Raw genomic sequence first — 16062 nt, forward strand, 5'->3', positions numbered from 1 at the left:
TGGATCCTCTCAGTCAGCAACATTAATGGGGCTGTGAGGTGTCCTGATCGCATCCTTTGTTCTTTACTGAGGGGGTATTAGAGGGGAGGAATACTGAGCGGTCTGAGAGGGCTGTCTGCTGTGTAACCCAGGGCGCTAACATGGGGAGCACCAGCAAGGTGCTAAACCTATGGAACAGAAGACAGAGCCTCTTCCCCAACTACAAAGTCACCGGGCCGGAAGATGCCCCACAGACCTCTGACAATAGCTCCTTGCCGTTCGTCAAGGACTGCTGCATGAAAGAATGGAACTCCATGCAAGAGCTGAGCAGAGACATCTACGATATCTACGCCGAATATGACGACGAGGATGACGACGGTAGAGTGCCCTGTGCCGTTTCCAGGCTTTCCTCCCCGGCCAGAAACTACATGCTCAACATCAACGTCGGGGGGAAGCCTTATCAGATAGCATACAGGGTGGCTGCCAAGTACCCCAAAACCAGGATAGGTCGCCTGGCCACCTACACGGACCATAACAAAAAACTTGACCTGTGCGACGACTACACGGTGAAGAACAACGAGTACTTCTTCGACCGAGACCCGGACGTCTTCAACAACATCTTCACCTTCTACCGAACGGGCGTCCTGTGGATCAAAGACGAGCTGTGCCCCCGCAACTTCCTGGAGGAGATCAACTACTGGGGGGTGAGGATCAAGAACACTCACCGCTGCTGCCGGATCTCCTTCGAGGAGCGCCAGGACGAGCTGAACGAGCAGCTGAAGATCCAGAGGGAGCTGGAGGCCGAGGTGGAGATCGAGGAGAACGAGGAGCTCTTCCGGGGCATGTTCATGGGCCACGAGCGCCGGATCATCTGGAACTTGATGGAGAAGCCTTTCTCCTCTGTCCCGGCCAAGCTGATGGCCCTAGCCTCCAGCCTGTTTGTCTTGGTGTCCCTGGTGGCCATGACCTTGAACACTGTGGAGGAGATGCAGTTCAAGACCCATGCAGGTCTCCCCAGCGGAAGAACCTACTTTGAATATGTGGAGTCGCTCTGCATTGCCTTCTTCACGATGGAGTATCTCCTACGCTTGGCCTCCACGCCGGATCTCCACACCTTTGGCAGGAGCGTCCTCAACACTGTGGACCTGGTAGCCATCCTGCCTCAGTACGTGCAGCTGGGTTTGGAGTGCTTCGACAAGCAAGCAGACATCAAGCACGAGAGCGACATGAAAGCGGTGGGCCAGGTGGGGAAGCTGGGCCAGGTGCTACGGATCATGAGGCTGATGCGCATCTTCCGTATCTTGAAGCTGGCGCGCCATTCCACGGGACTGAGGGCTTTTGGGTTCACCCTCCGCCAGTGTTACCAGCAGGTGGGCTGCCTGTTTCTCTTCATCGCCATGGGAATCTTCAGCTTCTCCGCCATGGTGTACACGGTTGAGCATGACGTTCCTCAGACCAACTTCACCAGCATCCCCCATGCTTGGTGGTGGGCAGCTGTGAGTATACTTCTTGTCTCGAAACCCAGAAGGCCTCTGTGTGGTCGCTTTGCGATGTGGCTGGTAAACACAGACCATTCCCTGACTCTGACCACTGAAATACGGTAGAACTATGCACTTCTTATCCATGGTCTTCTGTTTGGCATGTGCTTTATTAATGCACGGTTTGTATGTCAATTTGGACAAAGTGTCTAAAATGCTAAATGTTATCATTTAGCATTTTTTTTTTTGTCATTTTTAAACTCTAATTGTAACTGAGAGAATCTTGTGTGGTGAACTTGAACTGTATGACACTGTTCCAGTGAGTTCTCTTCTTTCCACAGTTGTATACAACTGTTTTATTATTCACAGTAGAATTTGGACAGGTCAGGATTGCTCCTGGGATATGTTCCTTTATACATAAGCTTGTTTGCTGCCTGCCTGGCAATACTTAGATGTGTGTATGGCTCTAAGAGGGTGTTTTAACACTATAATGCTATTACACTGCTTAGTATTTGAATACCTGGCACCAAATTAAAATATGGGCAGCTCACCTTTCTGTAATTAATAGCTCATAGATGGATTTTACAAGACATACAAGATGAGCTACTGTCCCACAAAGTGGAACATTTGGATTGGGCTTCTGCAGCCATAAAAGACAGACATTCCACAAAGTGAATAAAAACATACATCTAGGTTTCTCAAAGCACCTATATACACTTACAGACAACATGGGGTGTGGATGAGCTGGAATAGACACATGTATTGCCATTTTCAGCAAGTCATTATCGTCAGCGGGCCCCAGGACCACTCAACCAACACTTTCATTAAAACATGTTGTATTTGTAACAAGTACACATATGCCGTGGGCATACAGCATATCATGTAGGCTACGCCACCCCTAATGACCTTTGACCTTTACCTGTCCCCTGCAGGTCAGCATCTCCACGGTTGGTTACGGGGACGTTTATCCAGAGACGCTTCTGGGACGCCTTTTTGCTTTCTTCTGCATCTCTTTTGGGATCATCCTCAACGGTCTTCCTATCTCGATCCTCTTCAACAAATTCTCGGACTATTATTCAAAGCTCAAGTCCAATGAGTACACAGCGAACATGAAGAACAGGGGTAAAATCAGATTTGCCAAAAGGATAGTGAGAAAGATGACCATTTGTTGTGGAAACACTCACAGTTGAACAATACTTTTTAAGAGATTTCCCAGCCTCAGTAAAATACAGTAATACAACGAAAACTGGATCGAGTATGTCTACCTAGATAAAGTTCCTGATTGGAAGTACATTGGCTAAGGTAACTGAGCAATTGTGCTGCCTGATCTGATAGGTGAAAGGTCAGATCATGTATCTTTTTTATTACACCTTTCTTTTAATAATGACTAATAATTAATGACTTAGCAAGTTCCTGTTTTCTACCAAAATGTACTTTCCTGCTCACATGCTGCTTTTTGTTTGCCAGGAAATGAATGAAATAAATCTTTTTCTAACACGTCATCTGTGAATTAAAGCTTTGTTTTGGGTTACATAATATAGCATGTGATAAGGAAAATGACATAAATATGGTCATCTGTCCACGATCTGTTTATCTCTGAAGTATTTTAGACACACTGACGCGTCTAATAAAATGATTTAGGTGTCAGCGTTAAATGGATCTCTGCTGACATCTTGTGGTGAAAATAAAAAAGTAAAAAGAGGCGTCACTGTTTTCCCGAAATCCTCTTCGCAGGGAAAGTGACCTCTGTTGTGAAGCTACATTGGAGCAGGCTAAACAGCCAGATTCAGCAGAAAAATGGTCCCTCCAGTACAAGTATCACCGCTTATCAAGGTTTGTGTCACTAAAGCGTTATTCTTTGCTTTTGCAATTGCAAAGTCCTAGAAAATATTAAATGATTTCGTTAAGATTTGCTCGCTCTAGAGCTTGCTGGTACTAAAGCTAGATATACTGCAGCCAACGTGCAGGCATTAAATTACATGCATGAAAACTAGTCTTGACCAGTATTTAAATCTACCTTAAGTGTTGCCAACAAGCTAAACGTACTAAAACAGTTCTTCAGCCTGTAGCTAGACTAGCTAGTTTCACACCCTCTTATGTAAAACTAGGCCTAGTAATGTTGCTTTGACGTTTATTTCTTTACAGACGGCCAGATACTCCGCTCTCATAGCTGGCATTATCTATGGCAAGCGACGATATGGTAAGTTTGTGTCCACAATAAAGCAAAGCATAGTCATTGACATCACGTATGATTTAAAGCTAACTAGCCAGCAAAGGTCGTAAGGAGTTACAATGTCGCTAGTTTAGGCGATGTCGAATTGCACCGTACAGAATGTAGGCTAACTGACTTTGCAGACAGCAATGCTCTATTGACAAGCATAGACTGTAAAAAGCATAGACTGTAAAAAGAAACAGTCTATGGTAACAAGTCTAGCAGATATATTTGACATTTTACTCACAAGAAGGCACACAATGGAAGTAAAAAATAAGTCAAAACAATAGCCAATGTCAAAGAAAAGAAGTGTTCTCGGCAATTTTGCAGACTTACATTTTTCACGTCTCAATCAATTCTAATTGGGATCTGGTGTTCCAGGATCAACGCTTGGGCAAGCAAGGACACATTTTCGTGTAGATTAAAGACCATTTCCGAGCGGAAAATCCTCAACTTCTTAACATATTGAATTTCAGATGAACTGAAGCCCATTGCTGCAGAAGAAAGACGCGTAGAAGAGGAGGAGAAGAAGATTCGTGTAGAGAAGGAGCGTATTGCTAAAGAGCTTGCTGAAGGTCTGTTTATTTGACCAGGAAGACTCACTTTCCACATTTAAAGCATTTTTCATAAAGACATAGGTCATTATAGACAACATAACGTTTCCATGTAGCCAAATACTGAACTTGTTTCATGTAAAATCATACCAGTTGCATGTTTAAAGTGTCAGTTTATTTGGTACTTGAAACTGGACCTCTTTCTCTGTTCTCTCTACAGCCAGTGAAGAATCCATTTTGAAATGAGAAGCTACAAGAAGTCATTTCTCTGGGAAGGTCAATTTATCTACTAACTGTTTTTCCTTTATGGAAACCCTCTTTTTTTTCCTTTTTGGAAATCCATGGTCAAACATTCTGTCACACTTTTACCTCAAATCCCCTTTTTGTGCCAGAGAAGATGGTGCTCAGTATGCATTTACATGGCATGTTATTTAAATCCATCATTGGAAGTTCACAATTGTACCCATGACAACGTCACATAAATGCACAGTAACTATATGGAAAATTGGTGTATTGGTGTTTTTTATCCATGTCATTCTTTTTCACTATAAATAGACTGTCCTGCTATATGTGTCATGATTGAAATGAGAATTAGAAATAACTTGTTCCAGAGATGCAAGGTCTCCATGGTTAAGGGTTATGTTTCTGATGCAAAAAAAAAATCACAACCTTTTCCTGTTATTTTCTGCTACAACCTCAAAGTAGGAATAAAATATCATTTTTTGACATGGAAACCTTTGACGAGTTACGCCATCACATAAGCCTAGGAATATTATCAATTGTCCAGGAACACCAGGTGGCAGGTCTGTCACTTCTAAGGAGGCCTTCTGACCATCACAAAACTTAAGTACCGAGGACAGATCAGCCATATTAGATATTAAGATCACCATGTTAGTCATGTGTATATATTTGGATCAGGGATGATGGACGGGGAATTTAGATGTCCACTTGTGATACACTGTGCATTTTTATTTAAGGCATCACTCATTCATCCCATTTTCTATTCCGTTGTCTAAGGAACAGTATCAATGAGTTTATTAGGTGTGTATGATCCAAATGTCGTCACTGTGATGGGGTCAATGAGTTGTCACACAGTAAGTTTCGTCTGTGTTCAGCAAAGATAGGCTTGTGTTCTGCGTTCTTCATCACCTGGTCCGGTCACTAATGCTCTTCCGTTGGAACGTTTTGTTTGGGATTACAGGTAAAGACTTCAGGGATATTTTGGTTCAGGCTGCAGCACAGTTACTTAACTCCGAACAGATGAACATAAACTCCCACGTAGATCAGTCCCCCAACAACACGTGTTTTCATTCACATGCTGCACAAGGTCCAACTTCGAAGATTATGCGACTGGGAAATATTCAGACAGAAACACTATGTTGTTTGTTACCGAGAATGGGAACTCTTAATGCCAAAAGGAAAACCATCGCTTTAGATTTCCCTATTAATTATGTTATGATATTTTTGGGGTTTGCAAAGATTCCATTTGAGTATTTTCTCATTAAAAGAACAAACAATCAGTAGTATACTCAGCAAACAAATACATTATTCAGTTGGGTCTTGACATTCAAAGTAGTCCCTCATGTTTCAAAAAAAAATATTTCTGTCCATTCTCATGATATCCTTGTGACAGGGGAAAGGTATGATTGAATAATGATTGGTCTTCATAATAAAGCAGGTTTATAACTTATTTGTCCTATACATCATTTTCAAAGTGTACACCAAAAGCATTGAGGACAACTGAGGGCAACGAATGTAAACATACTGATTGTTCTGATGAGAACCTTACGCAGTGATCTGTTGCCTAAAATAAAATTGTGTTACTATGTGTGACAGACTTGGCATCATGGTCATAAGGTCAACAATTACCCTGGACATGTGCTTTGTCTCTCTATAGACTATTATATAGCCCCTCTACAATTACATAAAGCCATTTCCATGGTGGTAAACAGTCTAACAGCTTACGGTTGGGATTTTGTTAACAGGATTAGCAATAGATTTAAACCCCCCATTTAGGCTCCCAATGTGAAAATAATCAGCAGGGTTGTCTGTGACTTGGGTATATAAGGATCCTGGCCAGACACCTCACTTCACTTAAAAAACAACACAGCTTCAACGTCTTACTACCTGCTACATGCTCAACCTACTCAGGTAAGTTCTTTTTTTGCACAGTGTTTGCTGAAAGTCTTGTTTGTTTTTATTGTTTACATCTGTCTTTTGGGGAACGTTATTCATTGTGAGATCTTGCGATGAAACGCGACTAAAAGTCTTATACTTATGTCAAATGCCACGGTAATCCAAATAGATATTTTTTTTAGAGAGAAAATGTACTCTGTCTCTACGGCGTAGTATAGTTACGTACCGCTCATCCAGTATCAGTCCTAATGGCCGTGTCTCTCCATCAGAATGGACTACAGCATGTTTGCCCTGGTCCTTGTTCTCCTGGCCTGCATCGAGCAGAGCTGGGCCACCTGTGTGGTGGACAGCTTCACTGTCAAACAGGACTTCGACCCCAAGAGAGTGAGTTCCCAACGCGTCCATTCACCATCCTCAGACTTCCAAACCCTAAAACCGGCTCTCATGCAAAAAGCTTTGTTTGTGTCTGTGTTGTAGTATGCGGGGAAGTGGTACGCCCTGCAGAAGAAGGACCCGGAAGGCCTCTTCCTCCAGGACAACATCTCTGCAGAGTACGCCATCGGTGATGACGGAGCCATGGTCGCCGCCTCCAAGGGCAGAGTCACTCTCTTCGGGTAAGAGCCTCTCGGGATTTCTCAACAGGACTAGGCACCCTCTCATCATCTCTCGTCAAGTAAACTAAACAGACTAGCCTGAAGTTCTAATGTCTTTTTCAAATGTCCTTTGTAGATTCTGGGTTGTGTGCGCTGACATGGCAGCCCAGTACTCAGTGCCTGACCCTGCTAACCCTGGCAAGATGTTCATGAACTACCAGGGCCTGGCTAGCTACCTGTCCAGCGGAGGTAGGTCTTAGGAACACGACAAGAAAGCGATGTACTTTTGTACTACTTTAGTCATTTTCACTTAACACACATCCACACAGACAATCATTGCGCTCCTCCTTAAATTTAGTCATTTAGCAGACGCTCTTATCCAGAGCGACTTACAGTAAGTACAGGGACATTCCCCCGAGGCAAGTAGGGTGAAGTGCCATGCCCAAGGACACAACGTCATTTGCACGGCTGGGAATCGAACCAGCAACCTTCTGGTTACTAGCCCGATTCCTTAACCGCTCAGCCACCTGACTCCTCCTTCCTGTTCCCAGGCGACAACTACTGGATCATTGACACCGACTACGACAACTACGCCATCACCTACGCCTGCCGCACCCTGAAGGACGACGGCAGCTGCGACGACGGCTACTCCCTGATCTTCTCCCGTAACCCCCGCGGCCTGCCCCCCCCCATCCAGAGGATAGTCCGCCAGAAGCAGGAGGAGATCTGCATGGCCGGCCAGTTCGAGCCTGTGCTGCAGTCAGGTGGGTGACACCCCGCGTCTCACCCGGGTCCTCTGGGACACGTTTGCATCCAGTCGTCGTAGTGTGTAGGTCATCACGAGTACAGATGAACAGCAAATCCGTTTGTTATGGCTGGGAGGGGCCAGACAAGTCTGTCCGACATTAAGTGCATAACCCGGACACTAATCTTGCCTACAATGGCTGGTTTCGAAATGGGTCAATTTCTGCCTGAGTGCGTAATGTGCTTCTCTAATCCAGCTTTCCTTTCTCTTCCTCCTCCAGGCGCTTGCTAAATACATCCTCCATAGACGCGTGCCGTTCCGTCCAGCAGCATGCTGGTAGGGGCAGAGAACGGCTGAAGAGGGAAGTCTTAATAAGACGGACACGGGGGGATTGTTAGTACCAAAACGTTAACTTTGACCAATCTTCCGTTAAAATGTTGAAAGATCTGGTAAATACAATATTAAAAAGACCCCTGGTGAGTAGCACTACAACTGATGCTGTGTGAATATGCTGAGCATGTGATGCATGCACCAATCAAATGAACTGAGTGTTATCGTTCCTCATGTGAACGTGGTGATAGGATCCATCACAGCACTGTAACAATGGTGTTTCCCTCCTTTAATTGTAAAACTGTGTCGGTGACAATAAATTTTGTAAAGAAACTTCCGAGTTGTCAGTTGTTCCTGCAAACACGCCCAAAAACATTTGACAAAATGATTGTATTTATTGTTAAAAAAACATGATTGAAAAAAATAAAACTGCATATTTATACTTGAAGCGAACCGACAATGTCTAATATCGCAAAACAGTATTTATGTCAATGGACAAATACTATCACTGTAAGACATTCGTTTGGTCAAAAACCTCAAGCTGCTGCTGTTGGACCATAAGCCTGGTTCCTTAGTGTGCCTCTGAGTATCTCTCCATGAGTGAATACTCCCCAGGACGCTCCCAGTAGTCCACAGCCCTAACTCTGTAGACACCGCTCACCTCCCGGCTCTCTGCGCAGGAGAGAAGAGAAACAACAAACACAGATGTCACTCTCATCGTCTAGGGGGGAAGAACTGGAAGGTTCTACAGGTGGAGGGGAGGGTTCCTCGTATACGTGTTGTACGTTCTTACCTGGGGAGAACACATATGAGGTGAAGATGGAGTCTTTGGTGTTTACTCTGAGGAAGGTCTTCTGATCTTGGGACAACTCCACCTCATATGTCTTGATGCATCTATGAATAAAACAGAAAAGGTTGCTGACTGGTTCATGTTACAGATGACAAGGAGGTAGGAAATAACCAAACAAATATTAAAGGCCAGACACTTACTTTGAATTGACACAATGATCTGACCATATGACCAGGACTTGGCCTTTGGTTATGCCAATGAATCGCAATCCATTAACCTTACAGGGTTAAAAACACTATTAGATTTGACCTAATTCACAACCAGTCAGTAACAGACCAACTGACTTATAATGGATCTATTCACCTCCTGACAAAACATCATATTATCAGACCCCCAAAAACATCTAGGAGTCAATGTAAATGAACACGTTGTAGAGCAGTGGTTCTTAACCCTGTCCTCAGGGAACCCCCGTCCTGCATGTTTGAGATTTTTCTTGGCTCCAACACAGCTGATTCAAATGCATGTTCGTTACCAGGCTTCTACAGAGCTAGATAACGACCCATTTATTTGAATCAGGTGTGTTGGAGCAGGGAAACATCTAGAACATGCAGGACAGGGGTTCTCTGAGGACCAGGGTTAAGAACCACTGATGTAGAGCTTTCGATGCCCAGAGCGTGTTGCCACCGACCTGGCCTGGCACCGTCCCGGGCTGGGCACACACGTGGAGCAGGACGACGGAAGGCACAAGGAGCTTGACCTTCAGGGTCAAAGTGCCCCTGACAGGCACAGGCAAGGGTCCTTCCATCACCGGGTCCTAATCACACAACACACAGCCTGTGAGGTCACACCCTGAGACGGCCATCATTCGAGTCATTGGGATAATCCGAGCGAGTGGAGACTTAATCTTGTCGACGCAGACAACTGATAATCTGTTCAGTTGTCTGAGAATGAGGGCTGTTTGTTTTGTCACCTCCATGCTCCTGAGTCGTCTGAACTGCTCTGGGGTGGGGTAGTCAGGGCTGCCCATGCTCTGCCACAGCTGGTAGGGGTTGGTTACGTTGTTGTCCAGGTAATAGGTCACATACACAAGACCTGGAACCGACAAACAACAGATGAATAACTTACAGGAGCAGCAATATGATTGAGCATGGAATACGATCTGGGAAAGGTGACTTTAATTGGAATCCAAAAGGCTTCAACACTCTGTATGGCCCTGTGAATAGTGTCTAGCACTCTCCATATTGCTCTGCCCACCCTTGTGTGCCGGGAGGGCCTGGAGGGACACAGAGAGGTGGTCGGTGGAGGTGGAGGTGCTGTTGTCATCGCTGTTGTAGACCAGCACTGTGGTCTGCCAGGTGTCCGAGGTGCCTGGCACGAGGGGGGCGTGGGTGCTGGCCAGGACCCCCACGGTGCCGTTGACAGACCCTCCCTCTGCCACCACCTGAGTGAACACCTGGGTCTCTCCTTAGAGCGGAACCAGAAAACAACCAGTTACATTTATCTGTGGCACTTCACAACTACCCTATAGTCATCATATCGTATCTGGGAAGATCCAATGACTTTGAATTTACTTGAGGAACGCTTGGTTTGAACCCTTTTAAACCTTTCGTGCAAGCACCACGGCCTAAATCAAACGCACCTCAAGTAGTCCAAATACATTTTCCTTCTCCCGTAGAGTGTGTGAAAGTGTTTGGTATTAGCCACCTAGCAGCGCCAGCAGGCCCATGACGGTGAGCACAGGCTTTCTGAGCAGCTGGATGTGGGGCGGCTGGGTGTTGTTGACCTGGAAGCGGGCTGTCAAGGTGCGCTGGGTGAAGGGGTGCGGGTGGTAGCTGAGGAAGGCGTTGTCGTTGCTCAGCAGGGTGTAGTTGATGGTGTTGTTGCGGTCAGCCAGCAGCAAGTCCTGGTGCTGGGAGATAACCTGGACAGCAGGTGAGAAGATGGAGGGTATAGCTCAGTGGTTAGAGCATTGGACTGCAGATTCAAAATCCCCCCCAATGTCTTTAAAATCGATCGAATGATATGCTACATCAATACATGACATTGCATATTGATACTTTACATGAGGAATGCAACTGCATGCCCATGCAACTTAGTAAACCTCACTTGTACCCAATAGCCCTGGAGTGAAGACCTAGCCGTACCACGGACAGCTCTACTGACCTACCTTGACCACCATGGCAGCGTAGGTCACGTCGGCCCTCCAAGGCTGGGGTCTGGACCAGCCCACCAGGGGGTCTGCCTCGTCATTGTACACAGGCAAGGCCCGGAAGCTAGGGAACCGCTCCTGGATCTCTCTCACAGTCTGGATCTCCTGTTGCATGATGGGTAGGGAATAGCCTCCCCCCTGTAAGACAACAATCCTTCAGGATTTTTTTGGGGGGGTATTCCTGGTTCAGCTTTTCTTCTGGAATGTACTGGCCGGGTTTATTTGATCAACATAACCTAGAGAGACTAAAACAACAGCTGAACCCCCTACCCACCACTCACACACACACACACACACACACACACACACACACACACACACACACACACACACACACACAGACAGACACACGTACCTTCTTATGCAGGGCGATGTAGTCCAGGCGGACCCCTGTCTCTCCAGTGAAGACGTTGGTTCCGTTGTAGCAGTGCTGTAGCATGGCCCAGCAGTAGGGGGAGTGGGGGGCGGGGTGGCAGGAATCTCCTGGACCTCCAAACCTCAGGGCACCGTTTGCTGCCCGCAGACCCTCAGAGCAAGCATCGTAGTAGTTTAAAAACCCTTGAGGGAGGAGGGTCAGACATGCACGGTACAGCTGGTTAAATGCAAAAACCTAAGTTTTATGTGGCGAGTTAGAGTTTGTGAATAGGATCGGAAGAAATACATTTTAAATACCAGTAGTCTTACTCTAACCATGTAATAATGTATTCATGTAGCAGACACTTTTATCCAAAGTGACGTAAAGAGGGGGATTTGAACCTGCTACCTCTTGAATCTGCACTGACTGAGCCAGTGGTAAAGCTGTCAATATGTCTATCGTAATGTAAAACGATTTACCTTCGATTGACACAGTGACGTTGTCAAAATCATGGTTGTTGGGTTCATTCCATGTCTCGAAGTTCCACTGGGAGACATTTTCTAACCCGTACTTCTCTGAAATTCCGGATGAATAGTTATGGGGAAAACATTTCGCTAAGGCAGATAAGATCAATTGAACCTGTGGTGTACATTCCCATGACGCGCTCACCAATGTATCTCTTTGCAATGAGATACACCAAGTTCCTCCATTCAAGCACTTGTCTTTTGTCCTCAAAGTCGGTGAAGTAGTTGGAAACACTGCCCATCAATTCAAAACCTGGAACAAAGCCAGTTGTGAAATCAGATTCATGTATTTCTGACCCCTCGAGAAGGAAACTGTAAATTGTGTTCTTTCACTAGGGGAAGAAGAGAGTGCAGAGTTAATCACCTGGTCGTAGTCCATTGAGCCATAAGAGGTCGATCAGCTGGTCCAGTTTAGTAAAGTTGTAGTACAGAACTCCTTTGTTAACTCTGGTAAAGTCCATGTAATAGGTTCACCTCAAACTGACATATGATTACAGAATCTTAAAAACTAGACAATAGTGACAAGAAATGTGCCCTCTACCACACTCAGACACACACACTCACTGTGCTGAGACCAGCTCGAGCATCCAGTGGATGCGGACCTGCTTGATCCCCCCGTGGGGCACGGAGCCCACGTAGGCCATGTTCAGCTCCTGGTCCCTACTCAGGTCATACTGGTCAGCCTGGGTGTGTGGGAGAGGAGGGCTGGATGGTGGGACAAGTGTTTTTGTATGTAAAGACATATTTATTGACACTTATTTCGCTTATCAAGTATGTGTCAAGTATGTATCGAGAAAATTACACAGCTTTTTATAAAAGGTCCCAAAGGTAAGGAAACTAGTAGCGTATATGTCATGATGACTGCCTCTGTCAAAACATCTGATGCTATGAATGTCGAGAAGGCTAGCATACCAGAAACCAGTGCTTCTCCAGAAATGTTCCAACCGTCTTAATGGCCTGCCGACATCAACTGAGATCTCATACAAGGAGCAAAAAGACTGGGGTAATTTCAAGGACAAAACAAAGATAAAAACTGTTGCCCGCATAAAACGTTTCATTTTTGCCAGAGCTGAGCTAGCTAGCTAAGCTAGCAAGCTGCGTTCAGTAAGCAAGCAACATACAATCAACTTTGCTGTGTGAAACACATGGCAACTATATGATTGCATGAAGCATGCAGCCTGATGAATACTCTCCAAAATATATCCAATAACTGTAATACTTTCACTAGAATACTTCTAACTTTTTGTTACCCAAAGTCAAGAGCACAACCAGTTATAATCAGCTGGTTGCACTAATGACGTAGCACGCAATACGACAACGACTGTTCAAGTCATGTCAGTTAGTGCCTAAAACCTTTTTACAATGTTAATTCTAAGATTTTGACGACTGTACATTTCGGTGCACTATCGAAGTTATTATAAATGCAAAGACGTGAAAACGAGTTAATTAGAATGTTTTTTTTTATTTCGATATATGGGAGGAAAACAGATCCCAGTGGACCAAAAAGAAATCCTTGCAAACAAATGACACACATACAATGAAACAGACTGACATATTTTGTAGAAAAAGCAAGGAAACCAATAGAGCTGCAAGCTCTATCCAAAAAGATATACCTCTATGATCCTATAAAGAAACACGTCAACTAGCATCCGTAGAAAGCCTATGGGCTTGAGCTACACTAAACAGCCACTTGTTTCACTACCTCTTGCTCTGGCTCAACATGCTCTGGCTCTTTGTCCTCAATATGTTCAATACCAGCAGGCACTTGAATGTTAGACCCCTGGCTCCTCTCACGGAATATGATGGGAGGAGATATGCCGAAAGTAGGCCGTCCTCCGAGACCCCCATACGGATTAAAGGAAGGCATCTGAGGAGGTAAAGGCATGTACAAGGACTTGGTTTGGCCCTGAGGTTGGCTGCCGTAGGACGCCCCATCCTGCGGGACCAGGGCTATGTAGGAGATTCCCTGGGGGTTGGAGGCTGGGGGAAACTGGGGTACTGCTTGCTGGGTTCCAGGTGGAGGCAATTCCTGTTGGCCAAAAGAAAACACTACACCTTGCTGGGGCATAGGGTAGCCCATGCCTGGTTGGGGCATAGGGAAGCCCATGCCTGGTTGGGGCATAGGGAAGCCCATGCCTGGTTGGGGCATAGGGAAGCCCATGCCTGGTTGGGGCATAGGGAAGCCCATGCCTGGTTGGGGCATAGGTAAGGCCATGCCTTGTTGGGGCATAGGGAAGGCCATGCCTTGTTGGGGCATAGGGAAGCCCATACCTGGTTGGGGCATAGGGAAGGCCATGCCTGGTTGGGGCATAGGGAAGCCCATGCCTGGTTGGGGCATAGGGAAGGCCATGGGTTTTTGTGGACCTGGCAAAGGCATGCCATGCTGCAAGAAAGGGCCAAAGGGCGTCCCTCTTTGAGGAAGAGTGTTTGGAGTGAATGGGATACCTTGGATGGTGACTGGTGTGGCCAGAAAGACTTCCTGGTTGGGTGGCTGCTTCGGTGGCTCATTCTGGGGGACGCTACTCTGCACGGGAGCTGAGAGGTAGAGGTTGATCTGAGGGAGAGAGTTCTGTTCCGGTTTAGGGCCAGATGCTGGGATGGAGTGGACAACAATGCCGGGGGCCTTTGGAGGTGCTGCTGGTTGGGCAGGAGGAAGTTGGTTGGCCTTTGCCAGAGTCTGTTTCATCTCAGTCAGCATGAGACGCAGGTTCTCTACCTATGAAATAATAACAGACGTTACAGTTTCTGGCCTGTTTAACCCCAAACACAATGCTGTAACATACATGAGTGGCCATTGTAGTAATAATCCTTTACTATCGTTCTAGAATGTTTTAAAAACAATATAAAATATTGTTATTACTTCTTCATCACTTGCAGACCGAGCTTCTCTCCTATGTTCATCTTCAACCTGTGACAGTAAATATATTTTAAATACGCAAACACAAGTGTCAGAGGTAAGTGGGTTGCTTAAAAATTAGTTTGTTCAAAGGACACTTACCGGAGCTGTGTGACAGGTGATTAGAAGACCCAGCAGGAACACTAGCAATTTCATTGTTGAGGCTACAGTTATAAATTGTTAAGTAATAGGATTATTCGAAAGCAGTACTTAATATCAGAAGCTGATCACTAATCAAAAAGAATAAATCATATACCCATAAATGTATATATTTTACAGTCACTCTTACAGACACTCTGTGTAAGACTGTGAGGACACTAATAACCAAGTCTGACTGTTCTATGCTGACAGATCTGATATAAATACTTCTAAGTATCTCCAGTCAACCAATCAGGTCACCTTGCCGCTGCTATTAGAAAGAAATTGTGAAATTATACACTCAAATTGGATTTCAAAACAACCCAAAGGAACCACACATTAGTCATATCATATGTGGCATTGAGAAGAAACAGTCAAAACATGTGAGTCAGAATGACCGGGCTCACATAATTTACATTTTAATTGATGGATTGAATGATGATTATGAGGTTACTGGTTGACATTTAAACAGTGTTATCTCATAGCAATTATTATTCCTATATTTGTTTTGTCTGTTGAATAGATGTTGGAGAGAAAACTAACACATCCCCGAAGGAAAACCCACAAAGGTTGGTTCAATTCAGCTAGCTAGACATAACCTCCAGTCATTCCTGCCCAGACAGGCACATTACCTGCAATGAATTGGTGTCTGGGAAACCCTTGTGTGAAACAACGTGACAAACCTGGAAAAATTGAACTGACAGAACTATTCATGAATGTGCAAATTGGGATTTTTACATTTCTTTATGAAAAAGGGAGTCAGGTGGCTGAGCGGTTAGGGAATCGGGCTAGTAATCAGAAGGTTGCTGGTTCGATTCCCAGCCGTGAAAAAATGACGTGTCCTTGGGCAAGGCACTTCACCCTACTTGCCTCGGGGGAATGTCCCTGTACTTACTGTAAGTCGCTCTGGATAGGAGCGTTTGCTAAATTACTAAAATGTAAATTTAGAAATCATATTTGTGGTCTCACTGTGCTCATTTGTTGAAGGTGACGGTATGGTTTACCCTCGTGGTATAGATTGTAATAAAGAAACTATTTTGTGCCTGTTGAGCCATCACACACTTGTGGGTAATGGTTGAGTATGTGGTACATTCTTTATTTGTTTTGACAGAAATCTGAAACA

At 45.2% G+C, this 16062-nt stretch overlaps 4 protein-coding genes across 7 annotated transcripts; 2 read left to right on the forward strand and 2 right to left on the reverse strand.

Annotated features, from left to right (window-relative positions):
• The first annotated feature begins 4 nt into the window (after positions 1-4).
• kcnv2b (potassium channel, subfamily V, member 2b) lies at positions 5-4790 on the forward strand. The gene is made up of 5 exons (XM_062451350.1): positions 5-1475; positions 2390-3290; positions 3603-3657; positions 4146-4244; positions 4444-4790. Exons 1-2 carry the CDS (start codon positions 141-143, stop codon positions 2645-2647), a joined length of 1593 nt encoding a protein of 530 aa, XP_062307334.1. The 5' UTR covers positions 5-140; the 3' UTR covers positions 2648-3290; positions 3603-3657; positions 4146-4244; positions 4444-4790.
• A 1424-nt stretch (positions 4791-6214) lies between these two features.
• LOC134011854 (purpurin-like) lies at positions 6215-8360 on the forward strand. 3 transcript variants are annotated; one of them, XM_062451353.1, is made up of 7 exons: positions 6215-6374; positions 6629-6743; positions 6837-6973; positions 7089-7127; positions 7161-7201; positions 7504-7716; positions 7978-8360. In XM_062451353.1, the coding sequence occupies exons 1-7, from the start codon at positions 6358-6360 to the stop codon at positions 7986-7988; spliced, it is 573 nt and encodes a 190-aa protein (XP_062307337.1). In that variant the 5' UTR covers positions 6215-6357; the 3' UTR covers positions 7989-8360. The 3 variants fall into 3 exon arrangements, with proteins under 3 accessions (XP_062307337.1, XP_062307338.1, XP_062307336.1); XM_062451354.1 differs by lacking the exon at positions 7089-7127 and having other exon boundaries at positions 7128-7201; XM_062451352.1 differs by having other exon boundaries at positions 6216-6374; positions 7089-7201.
• A 74-nt stretch (positions 8361-8434) lies between these two features.
• On the reverse strand, positions 8435-13177 carry idua (alpha-L-iduronidase). 2 transcript variants are annotated; one of them, XM_062451348.1, is made up of 14 exons: positions 12818-13177; positions 12470-12610; positions 12270-12352; positions 12051-12158; positions 11861-11956; positions 11382-11584; positions 10985-11164; positions 10522-10738; positions 10072-10281; positions 9788-9909; positions 9506-9631; positions 9018-9094; positions 8821-8921; positions 8436-8699 (listed from the first exon to the last, which is right to left on the reverse strand). In XM_062451348.1, the coding sequence occupies exons 1-14, from the start codon at positions 12961-12963 to the stop codon at positions 8599-8601; spliced, it is 1911 nt and encodes a 636-aa protein (XP_062307332.1). In that variant the 5' UTR covers positions 12964-13177; the 3' UTR covers positions 8436-8598. The 2 variants fall into 2 exon arrangements, with proteins under 2 accessions (XP_062307333.1, XP_062307332.1); XM_062451349.1 differs by lacking the exon at positions 12818-13177 and having other exon boundaries at positions 8435-8699; positions 12270-12385; positions 12470-12602.
• Positions 13178-13364: 187 nt separating this feature from the next.
• si:ch211-155m12.1 (uncharacterized protein LOC567653 homolog) lies at positions 13365-15046 on the reverse strand. The gene is made up of 3 exons (XM_062451600.1): positions 14904-15046; positions 14766-14813; positions 13365-14621 (listed from the first exon to the last, which is right to left on the reverse strand). Exons 1-3 carry the CDS (start codon positions 14955-14957, stop codon positions 13584-13586), a joined length of 1140 nt encoding a protein of 379 aa, XP_062307584.1. The 5' UTR covers positions 14958-15046; the 3' UTR covers positions 13365-13583.
• Positions 15047-16062: the final 1016 nt, after the last annotated feature.

The sequence above is a fragment of the Osmerus eperlanus genome, chromosome 25 (genome assembly GCF_963692335.1).
Source record: "Osmerus eperlanus chromosome 25, fOsmEpe2.1, whole genome shotgun sequence".
In the NCBI taxonomy this organism is placed as follows: domain Eukaryota; kingdom Metazoa; phylum Chordata; class Actinopteri; order Osmeriformes; family Osmeridae; genus Osmerus; species Osmerus eperlanus.